General features: G+C 37.4%; 1 protein-coding gene across 1 annotated transcript; it reads left to right on the top strand.

Annotated features, from left to right (window-relative positions):
* Positions 1-19,634: 19,634 nt before the first annotated feature.
* On the top strand, positions 19,635-22,795 carry LOC121248248 (receptor-like protein kinase FERONIA). The gene has a single exon (XM_041146651.1). It carries the CDS (start codon positions 19,751-19,753, stop codon positions 22,433-22,435), a length of 2,685 nt encoding a protein of 894 aa, XP_041002585.1. The 5' UTR covers positions 19,635-19,750; the 3' UTR covers positions 22,436-22,795.
* The last annotated feature ends 353 nt before the right edge of the window (positions 22,796-23,148 follow it).

Raw genomic sequence — 23,148 nt, 5'->3', positions numbered from 1 at the left:
TCTTTGTATATGTGATTGTTAAGTGTGAAGGGTTGATAAAATATATTTGTTGAATAATTAGGTTTAGGAAAAAAATATATGAAGTGTATTTGAAAAAAAAAAGTTGTCAAATATTATTGAAATATATAATATAATATTATTATTTTGATTTTAAAATAGTTAATCTGATGTGAACTCACCTAATTAAAAATTGATCCAAAAATTAAGATTCTAATCAAATTTTAGACTTATCAATAACTAGACTATTGTCAATACTCTAATAAGCTTCGATTTTACATTTAAGAGAGGTGGATGATGGACACTCGGGGGGGGGGGGGGGGGGGGAGAAAATGTAATCGGGACCGAACTAAAGTGGAAAGTCCATAATAAATTTTTTTGTCTTAATATCGATGTTGCTTAATGGTCGCAATTAATCTTCTCACCCCAAAACCGCCAACTTAAATATTTACGAGGATTATGACTTGTCGAAAGACATCATAAAAATATATACGGCGATCTACCTTGTCACGATTAAAAAAAATGGGTCAGTATTTATATTTAAATACTGTTCATAGTACGGTCGGCATCTTTTACCCACTAAATCTTGGGGCAAGTTGATTTTCGCTTTAATAAGATGTTAATTGTGACTAAAATTGCTTTCCCGCAAAAGTTTGGCCGCGAAAAGCAGAATTTATTGTAGAGCGTACATTTTAAATGCTGACCAACTGAACTTCGTTAACCAAGCAATTCTCCCAGCAGTTGGCATCGCATTCTACCATACATGAACTTGGAAAAAATTGATCATCTGACGAGTATTGGAAAAAGCCATGCCTTTTCGTAAAGCCTATTGCTATTATTATTAGTGTTATAACTACTACAACTATCAGCAATGTTCAATTCTTTTCAATTTACTATAGAAACCCATATCCTTCGACTCGATCTGCTTCATGTGAAGCTTTCATAATCCAAAACACACTAATCTTTGAAAAATAAATAGCTAGAACTGTATAGCTAGTCATTTGAATGTAACACATCAAACTGCAGCATGCATGCATCATTTACAATATATAATCGACCGCGGTTCTGTTCTAGATAAGCAATAATATTATCAGTTCTTTTATATACAATCGGTAGATACAACCGGCGTGCAGTCGTCCATGCCATATCATATTTAAAATGAATTTTTCTTCTCTCATAAGCTCTGTTTCTCTCTCATAAGCTTGGTCATTCTCTCTCATTAGCTCCATTAGCTCGGTTTCTCTCTCTCTCTCTGTAGCTCTTCTCATCTCTCTCTCATCAGCTCGGTCTCTCTCTCATCAAGTGTCTCTAAGTCAGCCACGTTTGCATGCCGTTTGCACCAGACGCTTGCAACAAATGTTTTTCTAATATTATTGCATGAACCTCAAATTCGTGATTTATGCAAATAAATAGAGTACCCTTAGTATTTGTTTCTCACCTCAAATCACGACACTTGCTCTCGTGTTAGAGCTATTAATGATATATATATATATATATATAATATACATCATGGTTGTGCGTTAATTGTAAGAGTTTTATTTAAACTCTATGTTCCCACACACCTATATCCTAATGGGTTTGAGATAGCTCAATTGTTTTCTCTGTGATGAGTCATAGTGGGATAAGAACAACCGTATTTCTAATCACATTTTTTTTAAGAAGAGTCGAAGATCACCTGTCTAATAGTGATCACGTCCCAATTTTATTGATATACCCTTATTTATGGTGGAGGAAAATCATAGTTACAGATCGACACCTGAGGTTACAAGATAAGCGAGAAAGATCCGAAACCAGGTGTTAAAAGAACCTAGAAGCCTCTAACCAAAAAACAAAGAAACCAACGAGAGCGGAAAAAAAAAAAAAGAACAAAAGGGAGGAGAAAAAAAAAACTACACCTGCAAAAAAGACATTAGCACAAGAAAAAAAAAAAAGGAAATAAAACCCAAACTAGTACGTCAAGCAAACACCATTTGAGGGAAGATGCTAACAACAACGCAAAGATGGAAAACCCAATTTATCCAAGCGAATTAATCCTCAAAGAATCCTAAGCACATCCCTGATAATATTCCATTTCGTGTTAAGACCAGCTGCATTACTCCGAGCCAACCAGTCAGCAACTTTATTTCCCTTCCTATAAACATGCCGCACCATGCAAACCATAGAATCACTAAGGAAAAGAATATCCTCCCAAAAATCCTCCAAGTACCACACGCCACATCTCCTCCTATTCCACCACAAGACCACCACATGAGAATCTAATTCAATTTCTACAAAATTAATCCCCAGGTTTTTATAGGCTTTGAGACGCCGCATAAGAGCTAACAACTCAGCTCTATTGTTCAAACCGAAACCTATATGAGAATTAAAGGCATGAACCAAATATCATCAATTGTCTCTAATAATACCACCCACCCCTGAAGAGCTTGGGTTACCAAGATTACTTCCATCTATATTCAACTTAAACCACCCTTGAGCTGGCTTTTGCAAGCCACTAGCTGTAAATGCTACCTTGAGGGAACCAAAGCCGGAATTTGCAAGGCCTGCAAAATCTGCGAATCTTGCCTGGAACATTTTGTAACCTTATTCATGTCTTGACACACTGAACCCATCCAAAGCTTAATGGCATGCCAAACTGAACTGAAAGATTCTAGACGACCCTCTATACGGTCAGTGCATCTCTGCCCCAAAGATGCCAAGTAATGATAGAAGGAAGAAACCCCACAATGAGCCCCACTTGAGACGAGAAGGACTCATGTCAAAACCAAGCAATCATCGTCTCCATCCAATTACGACCAAGATGAAGACTAAATATAGTGCCATAATAATGCCATACCTTAGCAGCAAAAGCCCTTCAAACAACACATGATTCTAGTCTTCGTAATTACCTTCATCACAACAATCGTATTGAGAAACTATCGAAATCTCAATACGTCAAAGACGATCATCAACGGTCAAAGCCATATGCCATGCTTTCCACATAGAAACTAAAATTTTCAGAGGAAACAACTTGTGCCACATCCTTGTGCTACATCCAAGGATGCCATTTTGTACTTGAACCTCATATGCGAATGCAATCCTAAGCTAATTTAATAGTAAAACTACCACTCTCGTGCTTTGTCCAGATCAACCCATCGGACCCCCTTTACAACTGGCCAAAGCCTCAATAATGTCATCCACATTATTCTGGCCCACTAAAGTTGTCAACAACTCCACATCCCAAATATTAGACATCTTGCAATCTTTAACTTTAAGCAACGAGCTTCCCACAAATTGGAAATCATCAATTAATGAACCCCTATTCCTCCATTTATCATACCAAAATAAAATGTTCTTATCTCTAACATGCCACTTTGAATTATTAAGGACACCCGGGAGACTTTTGACAATCATTTTCTAAAATCTCGTTCCTTTTTTCCTGTCAATGAGGGATCAAGGGGAAGAACCCACATATTTTTTCTTAAAGAAACTAGCCCATAAGGACTTACCTTAAATTAAGTTCCATGCAAACTGCATGTGCCAGGATTTTTGCATATCATCCAAGTCACGCAATCCCAAGCCACCTTCCTCAATTGGCTTACAAATGTTGTCTCGTGCCACCCACATTTTTTTACCTTTACCATTCACCTCACCCCAAAAAAACGTGCTCATCATTCGATTTAAAACTTTGATAATAGATTGGGGAACTTGCAAAATAACAAACAAATATAAAGCCATGTTAAAAAGCACATGCCAGAGAAGGATCAGACGGCCACCCAAGAAGAGGATCTTCATTTCCAACCACTTCTTTTATTCTAGACTTTATTAACCACCTCCTCTAAATGCACATGCTTAAGATGCCCCAAAACAATCGGAACCCCTAGATATTTAAAGAGGAAAGAGCCTTCCAAGAACCCCGTCAACCTTTTGAGAGCTTTCTTGCGGACCAAAGAAATATTTTTAGAAAAAAACATGGAAAGTTTTTCTTTATTAATCATCCGGCCTGACCAAGATTCATACTTATTGAACACCAATAAGAGTTCCCTAACAGACTTCTTGGTACAATTCAGAAAAATCACGATGTCATCGGCGTACATAAGATGAGAAATCTAAGGAGTACCTTGAGCTTGGGAAAATTGCCCAACTTTGTTCTCCGCCACACTACGCTTTAAAAGTTTAGAGAGTACCTCTTGAAGAATAATAATAAAAAGATAAGGCGAGAGGGGATCTCCCTGATGTAACCCACGACCACCTTGAAAAAAACCTTCTGTCGTTCCATTTAGCATCACTGAATACCAAATATTTGAAATGCAAGCATGAATTAATTCATAGGAACGAGCAGGGAATCCAAAACAATGGAGGACCTCCAACATAAAATTCCAATCCACTCGATCATACGCTTTGGCCATGCCACCATGGGACGTCTTATTAATGGATTGAACTATTTCCTGAGTGAGACTAATATTTTCGAAAAATGCTCCGCCTAAGAATAAAGGCACCTTGCTCAAGGGATATCAGTTTGGGAAGAAAACCTGTCAGACGGTTAACAATAATTTTAGAACAAATTTTATAGAAAACCGAATAAAGACTTATCATCCTAAATTTATCAAATCCCGAAGGCACATCCATATTCGGAATAAGCACAATGAATGAAGCCGAATAAAACCTTGGAAGATTTTTAGAGAGAAAAAAATTCTGAGAGAGCTTTCAAGGCATCCATCTTCACCACCTCCCAGTAGCTCACAAAGAAACCCGCACTAAAACCATCTGGTCCCAGAGAACTGTTTATTGGAATAGAAGAGATAGCCTTACTAACTTCATCCATGGAAGGAGTGCAGCAGAGATGGACACAATCCTTTTCTTCAATAACCAGCGAAATTAAATAAGATAAATCTGGAAGTTCTCTTAACTGATTTGTATTTTGAAGAAAACTAGAAAAATAATCGATGGCACCTTGATGAATGGATTTCGGTGATTTAAACTCAATCCCGTCTGGGGTTCTCATCTCTTGAATTTTTTTACGCCTTTTATTAGCTAAACAGACATGAAAGAATTTAGTGTTACGATCACCTTCCATCTTCCACTTGATTTTAGCCATTTAAGCCAACTTGGTATGTTCCCTTGGCCTCCAAGAAGACAACTCAGCAGAGGACAACACAAGCTCCCTTTCGGCATCTTCATCCCATTCACTTTGCAGAAGAAACTCAAGTGCCTCGACCTTCTCTTCAAGAGCAGCAATCATTGGTCTGCCCAAATAAGACTATTCATCTGGGCTGAATTTTTTCCTGGCCCGGTTCGGAACCTGGATAACTGGGTCCCATAACTGGAACCCAGGTTCCATGATAAACACCTAGTACCACCCCGGGTTTATATAAATTTGAAGAGATGAAACCCTAGTGCCTAGCCACTTCAGCCTTCATCTCTGACTCTCCCAGACTCCCATCCATCTCTTTCGCTATCTCACATCCATCTCCATCCCCCCCTCTCACTCTCTTGTTGCTCACGCTGAAACCTTAGTGTCTCTACTGACCAAAGCTCCATTGCTCATTGAAGAGAGTGAATCGAAGGTCTCTTTCAGTGATTCCGTCTTCTTCTTTCTGTTCCTTTCAGGGCTCGAAGGTCTTCTCTCAGTGCTGATTGAAGAAACCCTACCGATCGAAGATACCTCGTCATTCTCGTGACCTCGTCGTCGTCGTCAACTCACCATTATCCTTTCGACCCCAAGATTTTTTCTCTGTGATTTGATTAACATTTGTGTAGAAAACGAAGAACCAAGGCAATATTTCTCTGTAACATTTGTTTAGAAAATGAATAACGACCCATAATGGAGTGTGGTACAGAAAATGAAAATGGGGAAAAAATCACCCTCGAAGCAACAATTTTTTTAGGGTTTTCTCATTTTATTACTTTGTTGATTTGGGTTTGTTTTGATGAAAATGTTTGAATGGAAGAATTTTTAATAAATCTGATTTTTTTTATGTTATTTTGTTAAAACATGGGTATAAAGTATATGCTCTTAAATATGGGTGTAAACATGGGTTTTTTATTTTTTTATTTTGCCATTATGTCCATTTGTTGTGTAATGGACATATTTTTTGGTTACCAAATATGATGTTTGTTGTGTAATGGACACACATAACTATACAAGTGTAAGACCCAAATGGAGTCCGCATTGTCCCTTCTGATGACCCTCACAAGTTTGTCATTGTTCACAAGGTTTTTGGTGCTAGCAATGTCAGCAAAATGTTGCGGGTCTCTGTCTCCCTCTTTCTCTGGTCTCTTTAAGCATGTTTTAATTATTTACCTGTGGTTGGTTTCCCACTTTCCGTTCCTTTGGGTAGATGTTTTAATTATTTCTTTAATAAAGGAATGGTCATGTAGTCACAGATTCAACTAATGCCATAAAGTTGCAGTTTTCACCGTTTTGTTGAATACATCTTGCCGATAAGCTTGGACCAACAATGGCTATTCTGAGACAGAAAATTCATCAGAAACTAAACTCAATTATGGAGGAATGCATTGATTGCATGAAGCAGACATATTATGTATTGGTGGCTCTATGTAGTCCACTTTTTATATGTAATTTTATATATTGTAATTTGTGTTTTGTAATGTAATGTATAAATACTAAATAATGAAATATGTAGTGATTGCATTATGTTTTTTTAGATGCATTTAGTTATAAAGGTAATTAGTTTTATAAATAAAAGAATATGAACAATATTTCTTGAAAAATTTACAATAGAATATAGGCTATTAGAATAATATGAAGAAATGCATCTTGAAAGAAACTGAATGATATAGGTTTTTGTTATAAAAAAAAAAAAAAAACCCGGGTACAACCCTTAACGCCAAATTTTTGAATTTCAAAAATCCAGATCCACCCAGGTTTCGGCTCGGGTTTGATCCGGACCAACCCAGTCCGGGTTCTGGCCTGGGTTTCGATTCGGGATGAACACCCCTACGCCCAATCACCCGCTTGTTCCATTCACGAAGAGCCACCTTAACCTTCTTAAGTTTACTAGCAAGTTTTTCAAGCCCCGTGCCTACTGCTGGTTTAGACCAAACATACTAGGCAAAATTCATAAAATCAGGGTGATCAACCCACATTTGCTAAAACCGAAACGGAGATGGGCCATAGGAATAAGGATCCTTAAGGAACTTTATGAACATGGGACAGTGATCCAAAGTCATCCTCGGCAAATACGAACAAGTCACATTAGGAAAAGTGGAAAGTAAATTAGCATATAGGTGCACTCTGTCCAATTTAGCCCAACTTCTAGATAAACCAAGCTGACCATTGCACTAAGAGAACTTGCTTCCCTGTGATTTCATATCAATCAACCCACCCTGGTGAATCCATCGATTGAACGCATCCATAGCAGCTTGTGGCCTTGGTCTACCACCCCTCATTTCCAAGTCAGATTGGATAATATTGAAATCTCTAGCAAATAAGCAAGGTTCCGCACCGCCGAGATGAGATCCACAAACAAGCGTTGACCTGTGTTTTTAGCAGCTGCCATGTAGCCCTACGTAAATCTTGCCCTAGCAGAGCACCAAAGGGCAAAAAAGGAAACAGTTGCTGACAAATATAGTCATGAAGATAACTAACCCTATTTCTAACCACAGTGGAATACAAAGTCCTTAGATTTCTTTATGGTCAGAAGTCTATAAATAGACCATCGGCTGAAGGGGAAATCGGCACCTCAAGGAGGTTGAGAGCCTCCTCGCCGGCGTCCCTGTAATGGTGGCAGTGGGCTATCAAGTCCACCGTTCGCGACAGATATTGTAAAAAGAAAAAAAGAAAAAAGAAGGGGAACCTTGAGTGGAGGTGGATATCAGGGGTGAGAGGAGGCCGGGGATGCCATACTGTCTCTTCGTTGTCGGTGACGTCCACCATTGCGCCAGACCAAAGGTGGTTTCTTAGGTGCGGCGTTGCGTGTTAACTGTTGTGGGAAGAAGAAAAGTGTGGCGTGTTGAGGGAAGAAGAGAAGAAAACCTCTAGGGTTTCTTCTAAAAGACGAAGGGTCTGGGCTTGGGCCTTGGTCCAGCCCGAGAGAAAGGTAACGGGCCACTGTTGTGGCCTAGCCCGAAAAGAATTAAAAAAAATGAAATTTTATTTTCTTTTATATGCATGTTATTATTGTTAAATACATGTATTAAATTGTATTCTCTATACATGTTATTATTGGTACATACATATATTAAATTAACTTTTATGCATGTTATTATTGTTAAAGGCATGTATTAAATTTTATTAAATTTTCTATACATGTTATTATTGGTATATAAAATTAAATTTTATGCATGTTATTAAAAGACATGTGTTAAATTTTATTAAATTTTCTATACATGTTATTATTGGTATATACATGTACTAGATTAGATTTTATGCATGTTATTATTGTTAAATACATGTATTAAATTTTATATATGTTATTATTGGTATATACATATATTAAAATTTTATGTCCATCTTATTATTATCAAATACATGTATGAATTGTTTATTTTGGCTCTTATTATTATGCCATATATATTGGATTATCCAATATAGGGCAAATGATTTACATCAAAATTTAAGAAAAGATTAGTAGCCTAAAAGTATAAGATTTTTTTAATTTTGGTGACAAATTATTAAACCCCATAGTAAAGTGGATATGATGGAGTGAACACTTTGTGTGTCAAGATCTAGTCCCAAATGAGGGTCTTGATGACACTACTAGTCCATCAATCAAAAGTAAGGTTAGAGCGAACACTTTGTATGTCAAAGTTTACTCTCAAAGGAGAATTATAATGATACAACTTGTTCATCCACAGAATTTAATATTGGTGATAACACTTTGTGTATTAAGATCTACTCCCAAATGAAGGTCTTGATGATACTACTAGTTCATTCATAATTGTTTAAATTCTAATTATTGTTTGTAAGTATTTAACTCAAAGCATTATGTGATAAAAAAATTTTGTAGTAAGCGTTCCTACATCATTACACTCACAGACTTCATCTGTTCCTATTTTGAATAGCTTTAATTTTTCTGAGTCGGTTGAGCAGGTTTACCTTATAAGGAGTCCTTGACTTGGACTCCTCACTTACAAGTCCCCACCACTCATCACTAAGAGTAGTAACAGAGATGAGAGAGAGTCATATAGACTGTGGGAGAGATAAAATAGGTTGAGTCTAATGTTCATGAAAATGATCATAGCCGAAAATATAAAAAATTGACTCTATAGTAATGAGGATGCCCAAATTCTTTTGAAAAATGCTAAGGAGAGATTTCGGTTCGCAAATAAATCTTCAACAGGAACATTTATGGCTAGACTTACCACCATGAAATATGATGGTTTTAAAGGAATGCAAGAGCATATCCTTAAAATGACAAATATTGTTGCTATATTACAAACCCTGGTAATGAAAGTAGATGAGTCCTTCATTGTTCAATTTATTTTGAACTCATTGCCACCTCAGTATGGTCCATTCCAGATGCATTATAATTCTATTAAAGATAAATGGAATGTGTATGAGTTGGCAAGTATGGTAGCTCAGGAAGAAGTGAGACTGAAACAACAAGGATATTACTCTGCTAATTTTGTGACTAATGAAGTTGGAAAGAAAAAGCATCATTATGAAAAAATGAAATAAACTGGACCACCGAAAGGAAAACAGCCTGGGAATGTTAATCAGGTTCAGCATAACAATAGTAAATGCTACTTTTGTGGGAAGCATAGATACAAGAAAGTAGAGTGTCTGAAACATAAGGTTTGGTTTAAAAAGAAGGGTAAGCCACTTACCTTTGTATGTTTTGAATCAAATCTTGTAAATATTCCTACTAACTCTTAGTGGCTAGATTCTGGTGCTAATGTTCATGTTTTCATAACCATGCATGAATATCTTACAAGCCAAACACCAAACCTCAGTGAGCGATTTATCTTTATGGGAAATGAGAATAAGGCCGAAGTTTTAGCCATATGAACTTTTCGTTTAGTTTTGAGTATCGGTCATTATTTAGACCTTCATAACACAGTATATGTGCCTTTTGTGAGGCGTAATTTGATTTCCTTATCTAGACTAGATACTAATGGTTATTCTTTTTCGTTCCATAATGATAGTTTCAATTTGTTTAGAAATAATTTATCTATTGGTTCTGGGTTTCTTTCAGATGGCCTTTATCGACTTTGCCTCGATAATACATTTATTAAAAATACCTATACCCAGCACCATGAAACATGTATTGGAACTAAAAGAAACAGTGATCAGACTTGTTAAGATTTTTTCTATGCTAAGAATCATTTGTGAATCGCCACTTTGATTGACCTTGACCAGTCATTGATGGAAAATGGGGCCCTAGCCTCGTCGGCCCCCACTTCTCAACCCCGACCTATACAAGTGGTTTTATAACCCATGTTTTGAAAAGTTCTATTTCAGTCTAGACTATTTAGCCTATTATAAATGATATCAAGAACTTATTGATAATTTTCAAAGTTGGTAAAGGAGGAAAATTCATCGACATCTAAATCGATGCGCGTATTCAATTGCGCAATGGGCAACTTCTAATAATATCTATGGAAGCATACCCCTTATCTCAATTCCGCATTGCCTTTTAATTGTATGGACTTGCTTGAGCAGTCTCTATTTGGAGACCCACCTGTACATACAGTCTTCAAGTAGGGACTGCTCAAGTAAGCCCATACAATTACATTTAAAAAAAATTTTAAAATTACTATAATATTTTTTTTAAAATGATATTTTTTTTTTATTTTATTTCATTCATCAATGAGACCACGCGAACTCTTTTTCTTAAAATTGTAAATAAAATTTCTCAATTTTTAACTGTACTAGATGAGACAGCTTGTAATTTATGTTACGAAGGAAGCCCTGTTTGCATTTTAAAAAAAAAAAAAAAAAAATTCATTAATGCAGTCTGCATGAACTGTCACAACGAATACTGACAAAAGTATCACATGGTCATTTGTACGTAACATGAATCTGCTTTTAGGTGGGCCGGGGGAAGACGTTGATCAGCAACTCCGAAGGCAATTTCATGCATTCTCGAAGCCTTATGCTTATTAATTTTTTATTTTTTTTCACAAATGAGCGCATTCAGACGCTGTACATGGAAGGGATCGAAGATGGGCCATGGTTCCGCGTTATGCTTGACCAGTACTGGTTTAATTAGTTTTGTATTCAGCATTAATTAATTGATGGAGAGTAGTACTGATCTTTATGGTACTGGAGAGACTCAGACCTGTGAAGTTCAAAGGGTCGTCGTCGTAACTTATAAGGATCAACTCTGAATTAGCGCACTATCGATCGATGCTACTGGACGGAGTACTCTCAACTTTCCAAACGGTGATAGACGGTATGAGTCATCATGACCATTATACTAAACATCCTCTCGAGGCAACAACTCTTTTGGTAATTACCTTTTATAATTATTTTTTTCTTGCTTGTATTGTTTATGTGTACGCTAAGTTTTCATCTTCAATTCAACCGAATTGATAAAAATAACTGAATATGAGTAATAATGAATACATTTATAACTTTCTTATAGTTCGTTCACAATTATTTAATTAATGTAATTATACCACTGATCGATTAAAAGTAAAATTTAATTTTATAAAGCTACTATTTATTTAATATAGAGTTGTAAAATTGTGTAAGACTCGAGAGAGACGTAGTTTTTTATTGAATATAATAGTATTTTTTTTTTTATTGAATAAAGTATTTTTTTCATATGGTGGACAGATTTATGTATACATGTTTGTTTGGATTATAAGTGCGTTCAGTCTTGGAAAAGTACGTCAATAATTCATGAAAAGATAAAACTTAGGCCCCTCCTCGTAAAAGCAGATTCTTTCCGAGTCATGATCGTGACATCCATTAAACCATGAGGTACTTCTTTCCCTCTAGTTTCTATGGAATAATGTCCTATTTTTGTAAATATTAATTTATCGAGATCCCAATTATCTATCATCACTTTTTTAACTTACTAATCTAATTTACTCGTAAAAAAACTATATAGTTGGGTTCTGGTTGAACATCTACAACTATAATAATAGAGTTATAACTTAGAATTTTACTGCATATAAACTCTACACTCTGCATACTACTTAAAAAATATGTGATTTTACTATTTTATTTTCATATTTTATATTTTATATTTTATGAAATATGATGATAAAAAAATAAATTTACATATTTTTAAGTGGTGTTCAGGAGTGGGAGATTTATATATAGAATTTTTCTATTACTTAACCTCTACAACCATATGGCTTAAGGTATATTATCCACTGTAATCCCAATAAAATTGACAATTGAACTTTTTTTCAAAATGAACTAGTTATTTTTACGAACTTGTCGATCAAACTTTCCTCTCAATTTTTTTTATATTATATATTAACAAGTGTGACCTGAAAAGGAGTAGGGGATACATATATCTTGTCGGTCATCTGTCCTTCAGACTTTCCACAAAAAGGACATGCATTGCATTTTATTTTAAAGTTGATAATTTGTTTCCCGATATGTGGGTGATCATCTCCTGCTCCCATGGGGAATATCTCAATACTCAAACCTATTCTGCTCGTCTTCTTTACTCTTCATTCTTCCTCATATTTCAATCGCTAATTCTACTCCGCGTTACATTACCGTTGATAATATTGCCCTCAACTGCAGCTCTACTGGCAACTCAACAGATATATGGATAAGCGCATGATTGGAGACATGGAGCCCTCCAAATTTGCTCCCATATAAGAATGTAACCAGAAGTCTATTACCTCTAAAGCCCAAAGCCAAGACTCATATGTCAAAACTATCCCCTACATGACTGCTTGTTTATCCTATTCCCAATTCACCTGCGTATTTCCTGTCATGCACCTCCGGTCCTAAATTTGTTCGTTTGCACTTTTACGCAGATGCATACTCTGGTTTTGATGGATCTTTGGCCTTTTTTACAGTCAAAGCAAACAGTAAGTTCACCTTACTTAGAAACTTCAGTGCTTCCATTCTTGCTAATTACTTGGACTGGGACTCAAAACTTCTTTCTAAAGAGTTCTACATCAACGTTGAAGAGGATCAGAAATTGAATTTGACATTCATTCCAATGCCAAGTACTACTTCTAGCGGATTCTTTGTTTTTGTTAATGGAATTGAGATCGTCTCCATGCCAACGTATCTCTACTATAGCAATCTAGAAAATCAAAGCCCACCTTACGTTGGCCAAAATGCTCTATTCTCTATAGACAACAGCAGGGCACTCGAGATGATTCTTCGACTCAATATTAGGCGGGAGCTCGATAACGCCGACGAGAGACACTGGCATGTTTAGAGAATGGTCCAGGTCAGACATTTCTAATTACTTGTTGAGTGGAGGCGCGAACCCTCGTCAGCCAGGTTTGACGTTGAAATACTCAAAAATACCAAATTACATTGCCCCGATGACGTTTATCAGTCTGCAATCGCGATGGGTCCAAACAAAACTAGGAACTTGCATTCTAATTTGACATGGGGTCCTACCCATAGATCTGGGCCGGGATTCAATTATCTGGTCAGGCTTCATTTCTGCGAAATTGAGCCAACTATAACGATGGCCAGCGAAATGCCATTCATTATCTATATAGACAACAAGACAGTTGAAAATATTGCTCATGTAATTATGTGGAGCGGAGGAAGGGATATGCCTCTGTATCAGGATTAGGTAGTGATGATCCAAAAGATGGGAGTTGATCAGGATAAGAGTACACTCTTTATTGTGCTACACCCTGGGAGGTTGTGTAGCATTGCTATTTTAAATGGGGTAGAAGTGTTCAAACTAAGCGACAACAATAACAACCTAGTCGGACCCTGTCAAGGATAATATCGTCTCAATAATAAAATCCAGCTCACAAGCCACACAACCAAATGACTATAGCAGGATCGCGTAACAAACCATTGCTGCACAACCAAAGGAATATACCAAAGGCACGTAACAACCATTTGCAGCATGCAACAGTGTACCTCATTCCTTTTGTAACAAACCTAAGTCTAGAACATTCTTTGTAAAGCATTTCCTTTAGCTATAAATGTACAAAACATTTATGTAAAAACGTTAAGAAAATGAATAGAGAAAACCAGGGGAATTTCCAATTTTAACATGGTATACAAAGCCTCTTAAGGACTAACGTCCATGGCTTCTCCTTCAAACCCACTGCCTCCTACCCTCTCTAATCCTAGTTTCTCTCATACTATTTCTGTCAAATTAACCCCAGACAACTACCTGATGTGGAAATTACAGCTCGTCCCCTATCTTCGTGGCCAGAGGCTGTACAAGTTTGTCAATGGCTCATTTCCTCCTCCCAAACCTGAACTAGCCAAAGGCACTCTTAATCCCGATTACGACACTTGGCTTCAACAAGACCAACTCGTAATGTCTGCCCTCATATCATCCCTATCCGAATCTCTCATGGCTCAAGTTGTGGGATGCAAATCTATTTTGGCTACTTTCTTCAAAGCCAAATATAAAGCTCAACATCACCCATTCTCTTTGAATCATGTTTCTTATGAATCACACTTTTGGAAGACTTTAAAACCATTGATCAAATTGGTGATTAGATGGTTTGGATGGATCATAAATGAAGGAAATATCTCATTCTAGTATGAAAATTGGCCATCTCTATGGATTCTTGGCGAATTATCAAATGTTATGGATCCATCTCTGACCGTAGCTGGAGTTTTTTCTAGTACAGGAGGTAATTGGGAGAAAATTCAGCAACTAGTGGAAATCACATTTGTGAAGAGCTGAAGTTACAGCACATCAACTTTCCTCAGGCCTATATATTCCTATATGAAGAGCGGAGCAAAATGGAAGATTTTCTACCTCTTTAGCTTGGCAATATAATCATGAACCTATGGACAATCTACTGTGGGCCAAATGGATTGGTATAGATTACTTACGACTAAAATATCTACGTTTATGTGGAATGGTATGTACAATGGTTTGCCTTTTGACCAGAATATAATGAAGTTGCTTATTTCTATGGCCTCTAAATGTGAATGTTGTAAAATAGTTGGTTTTGAATCTTTAAATCACTTGCTACTTCTGGGAGAGATTCCAACTTTTGTTTGGAATTATTTTGAGGCAGCACTGGGCCTACAATTTGGACCAACTACACATGGGGTGGTAAAATTCATCAATGGATATCTAAGGCTCAGGCGGTCCCACAGATCAATGTATATATTGGTATTATTCCATCTTTACATAGTTGGTTCCTATAGATATAGATGTAAAGCTCAAATGGAGGGGATTGTTGAAACAAGGGAGCAGGTGGCTTATAAAGTCAAGAATTTGTTGGCTCAAATTATCCACACGAAAACGAATAAGCCATTCATCAAATGCTTAGATGATGTGATTTTACAACAGCTAGGTTTGATGAAGATGCATGTATAGAGAAAGAATATTCAAATTTTGAAGTGGATGCGCCCAGCACATGGTTTTGTGAAACTTAATGCAGATGGAAGCAGTCTTGGTAATCCAGGCAGAAGCGGAGGTGGTGATGTTCTTCAAGATGGATGCCAAAATGATCTTTGCTTCTGTCGGGTTCTATAGTATAAACTCCAACAATGTTGTTGAGATCAAAGCCCTCTTAGATGGCCTTAGATTATGTGCTGAAATGAATATAACCCCTATAGAGGTTGAATCTAATTCGAAACTTGTGGTTAATTGGTGGGAGAAAGATGGTAAAGTTCCTTGGCAAAGTCAGAGATACTAGAACGAGGCAAGATTGACGGCTTGATCGAGAGTGGTGAGGCAACATCATACTTTTAGGAACACAAATCACGTTGCTAACAAATTAGCTAAAATGGGCACTAAAGGTATTGATTTCTTCTTTAATTATAAAAATAATCTTCCCAAGGACATTCTGGGAGCTATTCTTATGGATCAAGCATGTTTCCATCTAATTCGATGTCGATAATAGGTATGTACAGGTTTTTCTTATCTTGATTTTTCGTGCAAGTATGTTATGTTATTTTGGTTTTGTATTTATTAGAACTTTGCATTTAATAGTTTGTATAATGTTTTGTGATTTTCCTTTGGGTCTTGCAATTTTTTGATACCTAGGGTTGGATTTTTTGATTATTTGTAACTATCAGGTGTCCGGTTGTAACTACTGTAGTCTTCTACCGTAAGTGATGATTATCAATAAAATTAAGGTACTGTCATCTTTTTAAAAAAAAAAAGAGTAAGAGAAAATTAAGGTTAAGTGCTTGTGGATTCTATTATTTACAAGCGTGTCTATTTTCTTATATAATGTACGAGATATTCATGAGATCATTTAATCACTATATGGGTATTGCTGGAGAAAACATGCGGACTAATATTAGAAAAATATGTATTGAAAAAAAAGAATTGGGAACGAGTATGTGTAAGTGTGAGATCCGGGTTTGATGATAAAGATTTGATAGATTTTTCATTAATATCGTTGGACTACCTTGAAAAGGTTGATAAGCACAAATATGCCAAGAAATAAAAAAGATACTTGGGGCAATATTGTGCTTGTGTCAGTATCAGAATCGAGTGTAAGGCTTTAATACGGAAAGCTCATTTCAGCGTATTAGCTATACATGGTGGTCACTTGTTATATGTTTTATTTTTTTGCAATAATTAGATTTTAGATAGTTGAGCGTCCACTAGGCTTTTGAGTTTTAGAACTCGATTTCGAATTTTATTAATAATCTTTACTCTCAAAGTTTTATCTTTATTTTTGTATATTTTCTCAATCGCAATTTTTAATTTCATGTTGATTAACTAACCACCAATATAATCTTAATTTAGTCCGGCGTCAATAACGTAAAAGGCATAATTTTGCGTGTATTTTCAAATGCTGACCAACTGAACTTCGTTAACTAAGAAATTCTCCCTGCAATTGGCTTCGCATTCTACCAAACATGAATTTGGAGAAAATTAATCATCAGACGAGTACTAGGAAAAGCCATGCCTTTTTGTAAAGCCTATTGCTATTATTATCAGTGTTATAACTACTACAACTACTAAGTCAACAATGTTCAATTCTTTTCAATTTACTCTAGAAATCACACAAGAATCCTCCATATGCTAGGAGGCAGTTGAGTAAGCGCAAACTTGAAGAAATCCAACACTTTTTGCACTAGTCGACAAAAGGGCAGCTTGAGGCCACAAGAGAACATGACGGGATACATCGCAACCTTGGTGGGAGGAGGCACTAAGAATTCCACTATCCGAGGAATCCTATAGGTCTCTTTCAATGACTCCAGTTCATCGGATGTAAACCTCGAACGCCATGAGAAGCCGGCAAACTCCTTCGAAACACGAGCTATGTCGTGAGTTCCAGCCACTCCAGAAGGATGCGAGGACTTCTTGGAAGCCATTGGTAATTGGAGGGAAAGAAGAAAGATCAGAGGGGAACGATGCAAGGAGAAGTATTTGAAAGTAAAAAAGGAACACAGAACATCAAGTAAAAGAGAGAATGAGCAAAGTAACCCATTGCTAATAGGGAAAAAGGGCTTTATATATGCAAGATCGATGGTTAATCTCTCGAGGCGTTAGGAACTCATGTGGCCCATTGGACACCAGAATCCCACAATCACTGCGCTTCCAACAGAGCGTATCGAATGATGCGACGTGAGAAATAAATAACTGCCTAATGCGAAGTAATGATGAAGGATTGAAGGGGCGCCATTTAATGCATAACAAAACCCTCAAAATACAATCCTAAAAGCTGGAGATGAACCGTTGTGGACATACCTAGAGAACAGGAAGGCAATAGGCAAGCGCCAAGATGAATTGACGTCGCATTTAAGAACTTTGACAAAAGGAACAATATGAAGGGTTCAGACTCTGTAGAGACAAATACGATTTGTCTCTCTCTCAAATTCTAATATAAATAGTAATTTACAGGTATGAGAAATGTTGAAGTTTTAAAAATCTGAGTTAATTCAAAGACGTTCGAAACACTGCGAGAACCATACGTTAATTGTTTCTCACCCCAAATCCTCTCGTGTCACATCTATTAATGAAATATATATATATATATATATATGTATGTATAATATACATGATAATGGCTGTGCTTTAATTGCATGTCTCGATGTGATGGTCTCCCACCTCTGTCTCTTCACAGTCGGTGCCCTTTTAACCGGTAAATATTGGGACATTTATTTTCTCTGAGAAGCCAACAACTTCAGCCATTTTATCCGAGAAATAGGATCAAGAAAATACATTAATGCAGTCATGAACTGTCCCAACGAACATTGACAAAAGTATCACATGATCAACTGTACGTAACATGAATCTAGCTATTAGGTGGGCCGAGGGAAGACGTTGACGGTTGATCAGCAACTCCGAAGGCAATTTCATGCATTCTCGAAGCCTCAAGCTTCTTTTTTTTTTTTTTTTTTCTCACGAATGGTGCGCATTCAGACGCCGTACATGGAAGAAGAAGATGGGCCATGGTTCCGCGTTATGCTTGACCAGTACTGGTTTAATTAGTTTTGTATTCAGCATTAATTAATTGATGGAGAGTAGCAAGCTGGGCAGTGTACTGATCTTTATAGTACTGGAGAGACTCAGAGCCGTGAAGTTCAAAGGGTCATTCATCGTCGTAATTATGGGTCAACTCTGAATTAGCGCACTATCGATCGATGCCACCGGCCGGAGTACTCTCAACTTTCCAAACGGTGACTTTGACGGTATGAGTCATCATGGCCACTATACTAAACATCCTCTCGAGCCACAACGTACTCTTTTCGTAATTACATTTTATAATTTTTATTTTTTTTTTCTTTCTTTTATTGTTCTTATATGATGGACAGATTTATTGTAGTATTGTAGCACCTGCCCTGGTTTGTTTGGATGATGAGTGCGTTCAGCCTCGGGAAAGTAGGTCAATAATTGAATTTGAGAAACTAATTAAATTAAATTAAATTTATTTTCCTGAAGAGATAAAACTTGGGCCCCTCCACGTAAAAGCAGATTCTTTCCGAGTAATGATCGGGACATTATCCCTTAAAGCATGAGGGGTACTTGTTTTCCTCTATTTTCTCTCTTTTTGAAAAGCAAAAACGTGTGAATCCTAATCAAATAAAAACCGTTTGATTAGAATTTAATCCAAGTGAGACCTGAAAAGGAGTATGGGACACATGATATAATCTTTTTATTGAAATAATACTTTAGATTTGATAATTAATGTCACCACGCGGCCGAGAGACCTGAAAAGGAGTAGGGGATTAACAAATGATATAATCTCTCTCTTTTTTTTTTTTTTTTTTTTTTTTTTTTAGGAATATCCTATGACCATATTCATTTGTCTTAATTCAGGCTTTCTACAAAAAGAAAATTGTTGCTTTATCAAAACAAATTGACAGTTGTCCTATGACCATATCCTATGACCAATTGACAGTTGTCAGTACTTATATATATAATTTTCTTTTTATTTTAAAGCTGATAATTTGTTTCCATGAAGAAATACACGAAATAATGCTCTCAGATTCATTCAATTCAAACCCAAACGTAGCCTTATCCAATTCAAAACACAAAGAGCTCCTCTCATTCTTTATTTTACTATTAAATCAAATAATATTATTTTTTAAATTTATATGTTTGTTGTTTGCTTTTTCACAAAAAGCTCATATTACAAATAAAGTTATGAAGGGCTGATCAATAATTCAACAATGTTAGCTGTGTGGCATCTTTATGCAGTTAGAATATAAAGGAGCTAACCCTTTTGTTCATCTCTTCCCGTTTGTGTGTGCTCATCTTTTGCTCCCATGGAAAACATCTCAACACTCAAATCTATTCTGCTCCTCTTCTTACTCTTCCTTCTCCATCATATTTCAATTGTTAACTCTACTCCTCGTTACATTGCTGTTGATAATATTGTCCTCAACTGCGGCTCTGCTGGCAACTCAACGGATGAAGATAAACGCATGTGGATTGGAGACATGGAGCCCTCCAAATTCGCTCCCATAGAAGAACATAACCAAAAATCTAATACCTCTGAAGCCCAAAACCAAGACTCATATGTCGAAAATACCCTCTACATGACTGCCCGTTTATCCTATTCCCAATTCACCTACGTATTTCCTGTCACCTCCGGTCCCAAATTTGTTCGTTTGTACTTTTACGCAGATTCATACTCTGGTTTTGATGGATCTCTGGCCTTTTTTACAGTCAAAGCAAACAGTAAGTTCACCTTACTTAGAAACTTCAGTGCTTCCATTCTTGCTAATTACTTGGGGGGCTCAACACGTTTTTCTAAAGAGTTCTGCATCAACGTTGAAGATGATCAAAAATTGAATTTAACATTCATTCCAACGCCAAGTACTGCTTCTAGCAGATTCTTTGCTTTTGTTAATGGAATTGAGATCGTCTCCATGCCAACGTACCTCTACTATAGCAGTCCAGAAAATCCAAGCCCACCTTATGTTGGCCAAAATGTTCCGTTCTTTATAGACAATAGCAGGGCACTCGAGATGATTTTTCGACTCAATTTGGGCGGGACCACGATACAGCCGAAGAACGACACTGGCATGTTTAGAGAATGGTCCCAAGACAATATTTACTTGTTGAGTGGAGGCGTGAACCCCCGTCAGCCAAATTTGATGCTCAAATACTCAGTAATACCAAATTACACTGCCCCCGATGAAGTTTATTGGTCTGCAATCACGATGGGTCCAAACATAACTTGGAACTTGCTTTCTAATTTGACATGGGGTTTACCCGTAGATCCGGGGTTCAATTATCTGGTCAGGCTTCATTTCTGTGAAATTGAGCCAAATATAACGATGCCCGGCGAAAGGCCATTCATTATCTATATAGACAACAAGATAGCCGAAGGTACCGCTGATGTAATTATGTGGAGTGGAGGAAGGGATACGCCTGTGTATCAGGACTATGTAGTGATGATCCAAAAGACGGGAGTTGATCAGGATAACAGTACACTCTTTATTGCTCTACACCCTGGAAAAGCTACCAATGCAATCTACGATGCCATTTTAAATGGGGTAGAAGTGTTCAAACTGAGCGACAACAATAACAACCTAGCCGGACCCAATCATGCCGGTACTTTGCTGCCCTCTCCACCTTCGGCTCAACAACCTGCTTCGACATCCAACTCAAGGAAAACAAGATTCATTGCCATTGGAACCGGTGTAGGCTTATTCTTGGCCTTGCTCACTCTAGCGTGTTGCGTGGTTGTTTGGAAACTGAGGACATCTAAGCGTTATGGTTCTTACTATCCAGCATCGAAGTGCTGGTTCTGGTCTGACCGAAACAAACGAAAGTCAACGAGGACAAAAGCCTCATCACTGCCCGAAGAGCTATGCCGCCAATTCTCACTTGAAGAAATCAAAACAGCAACCCACGACTTTGATGAAGGATTAGTTATTGGCGTCGGTGGCTTTGGGAAGGTATACAAGGGTTTCGTTGACGTTGGTCCCATGACTGTGGCGATCAAGCGTTTGAACCCAGAGTCAAAGCAAGGGGCCCAAGAGTTTTGGAGGGAGATTGAGATGCTCTCCCAGCTTCGCCATGTCCACCTCGTCTCTCTCATTGGATACTGCAACGACGAGAGGGAGATGATCCTTGTCTACGACTACATGTCCAATGGAACACTACGGGAACACCTCTACGACACGGACAAGGATTCCCTCCCATGGATACAAAGGCTCGAAATTTGCATCGGAGCGGCATGTGGTCTGAACTACCTGCATACGGGAGTGAAGCACCCCATCATCCACCGTGACGTGAAGTCGACCAACATTTTATTGGACGAGAATTGTGTGGCCAAGGTTTCTGATTTCGGGTTGTCCAAAGAAGGTCAAGATGACATGGCGGTTAGTACCATGGTAAAGGGCACGTTCGGGTATTTGGATCCGGATTACGCCAGGCGTCGACAACTGACGGAAAAATCAGACGTGTACTCGTTTGGCGTAGTGCTCTTTGAGGTATTATGTGCCCGAAAAGCACTGAATCCAAAACTGGAGGAGGAGCAATGGAATTTGGCCAACTGGGCTCGGAAATGCATTGACAAGGGGACCATGGGTGAGATCATAGATCCGAATCTGATGGGTAAGATAGCTCCGGAGTGTTTCAAGGTGTACGTGGATATCGCAGAGAGTTGCGTGCGTGATCAGGGGAGCCAACGGCCCACCATGAACGATGTTATGGATAAACTTAGCTTTGCATTGCAACGGCAGAAGGAAGCAGACGCCGCAAAGGAGAAAGTCAATCCCGACGGCAAGGAAACCTATACGGAGGTATTATCATTCCATGTTTCCGATACCACTGAAACTCGCCAATGCAGTAACATTTTCAGCGGGCACGTGTCGGAATCGGATAGTGGAACCTGGTTGACCACAAATAATACAGGGATGACCTACCCAAGTCTTGATTCTGATACTGTTAAGTGTGAAGGTATGTTTACGGACAACAGCAACGTCTCCAAAGCTTAAAAGTGGTCTTTTTCTATGTTTTCCTAGCGTACGTGTGGGGTAGTACTTGTTATATAAAGATGAGACAAGCCGATAAGGTTGGAAAAGTGAATAATAAAGAAAGATAGAGAAGGAAGAAAGGATATGAATGCGCGTCTGAATCAAGTCGTTTGCTATATATCATGAATAGTTTTGCTTTCTGGGTCCATGTTCAATTATGTATGGAACTTTAGTGTGTGCAATTATTAATCTTGTTGTCATATAATCATGTTAATGGAGTAAATGTACGTACAATGGTACTGCCTGAAACTTCTATGTAGTATAGTAATTGGTAGGGTAACCCTAGTTATAACTTATATATTGGGTCGTTTGAGACAAAAACATGTCTTCATCTTTTTCCTTCTCGTTAATTTTATTCTCATTTATTATTTAGTTTTAATTAAGTGGATGATCATCCCGAATAGTATCGATGTATCAAGTGCGTGGCCGTATTTTAATGACAATCGTTTACTATAGAGAAAAGAAAATTGAACTCCCATTTGTATTTGAATTAATTAGATTGTTCAACATAAGCTTAATTGGATCACAAGCCTGCATGCAGGTACTAATTAGTTAAGATGTTAACCTTTTATCGATCGATCGTGCTGCATGCAACTAAACCACTGATGCGTTATTTTATAGGAGTAAAAGAAAATTAAGGTGAAGTACTTATAGATTCTATTATTTACAAGCGT

Source organism: Juglans microcarpa x Juglans regia, chromosome 2D (genome assembly GCF_004785595.1).
Source record: "Juglans microcarpa x Juglans regia isolate MS1-56 chromosome 2D, Jm3101_v1.0, whole genome shotgun sequence".
Lineage (NCBI taxonomy): Eukaryota > Viridiplantae > Streptophyta > Magnoliopsida > Fagales > Juglandaceae > Juglans > Juglans microcarpa x Juglans regia.
Note: the sequence above shows the minus strand (reverse complement) of the source record. Positions and strands in the feature narration are given on the sequence as shown.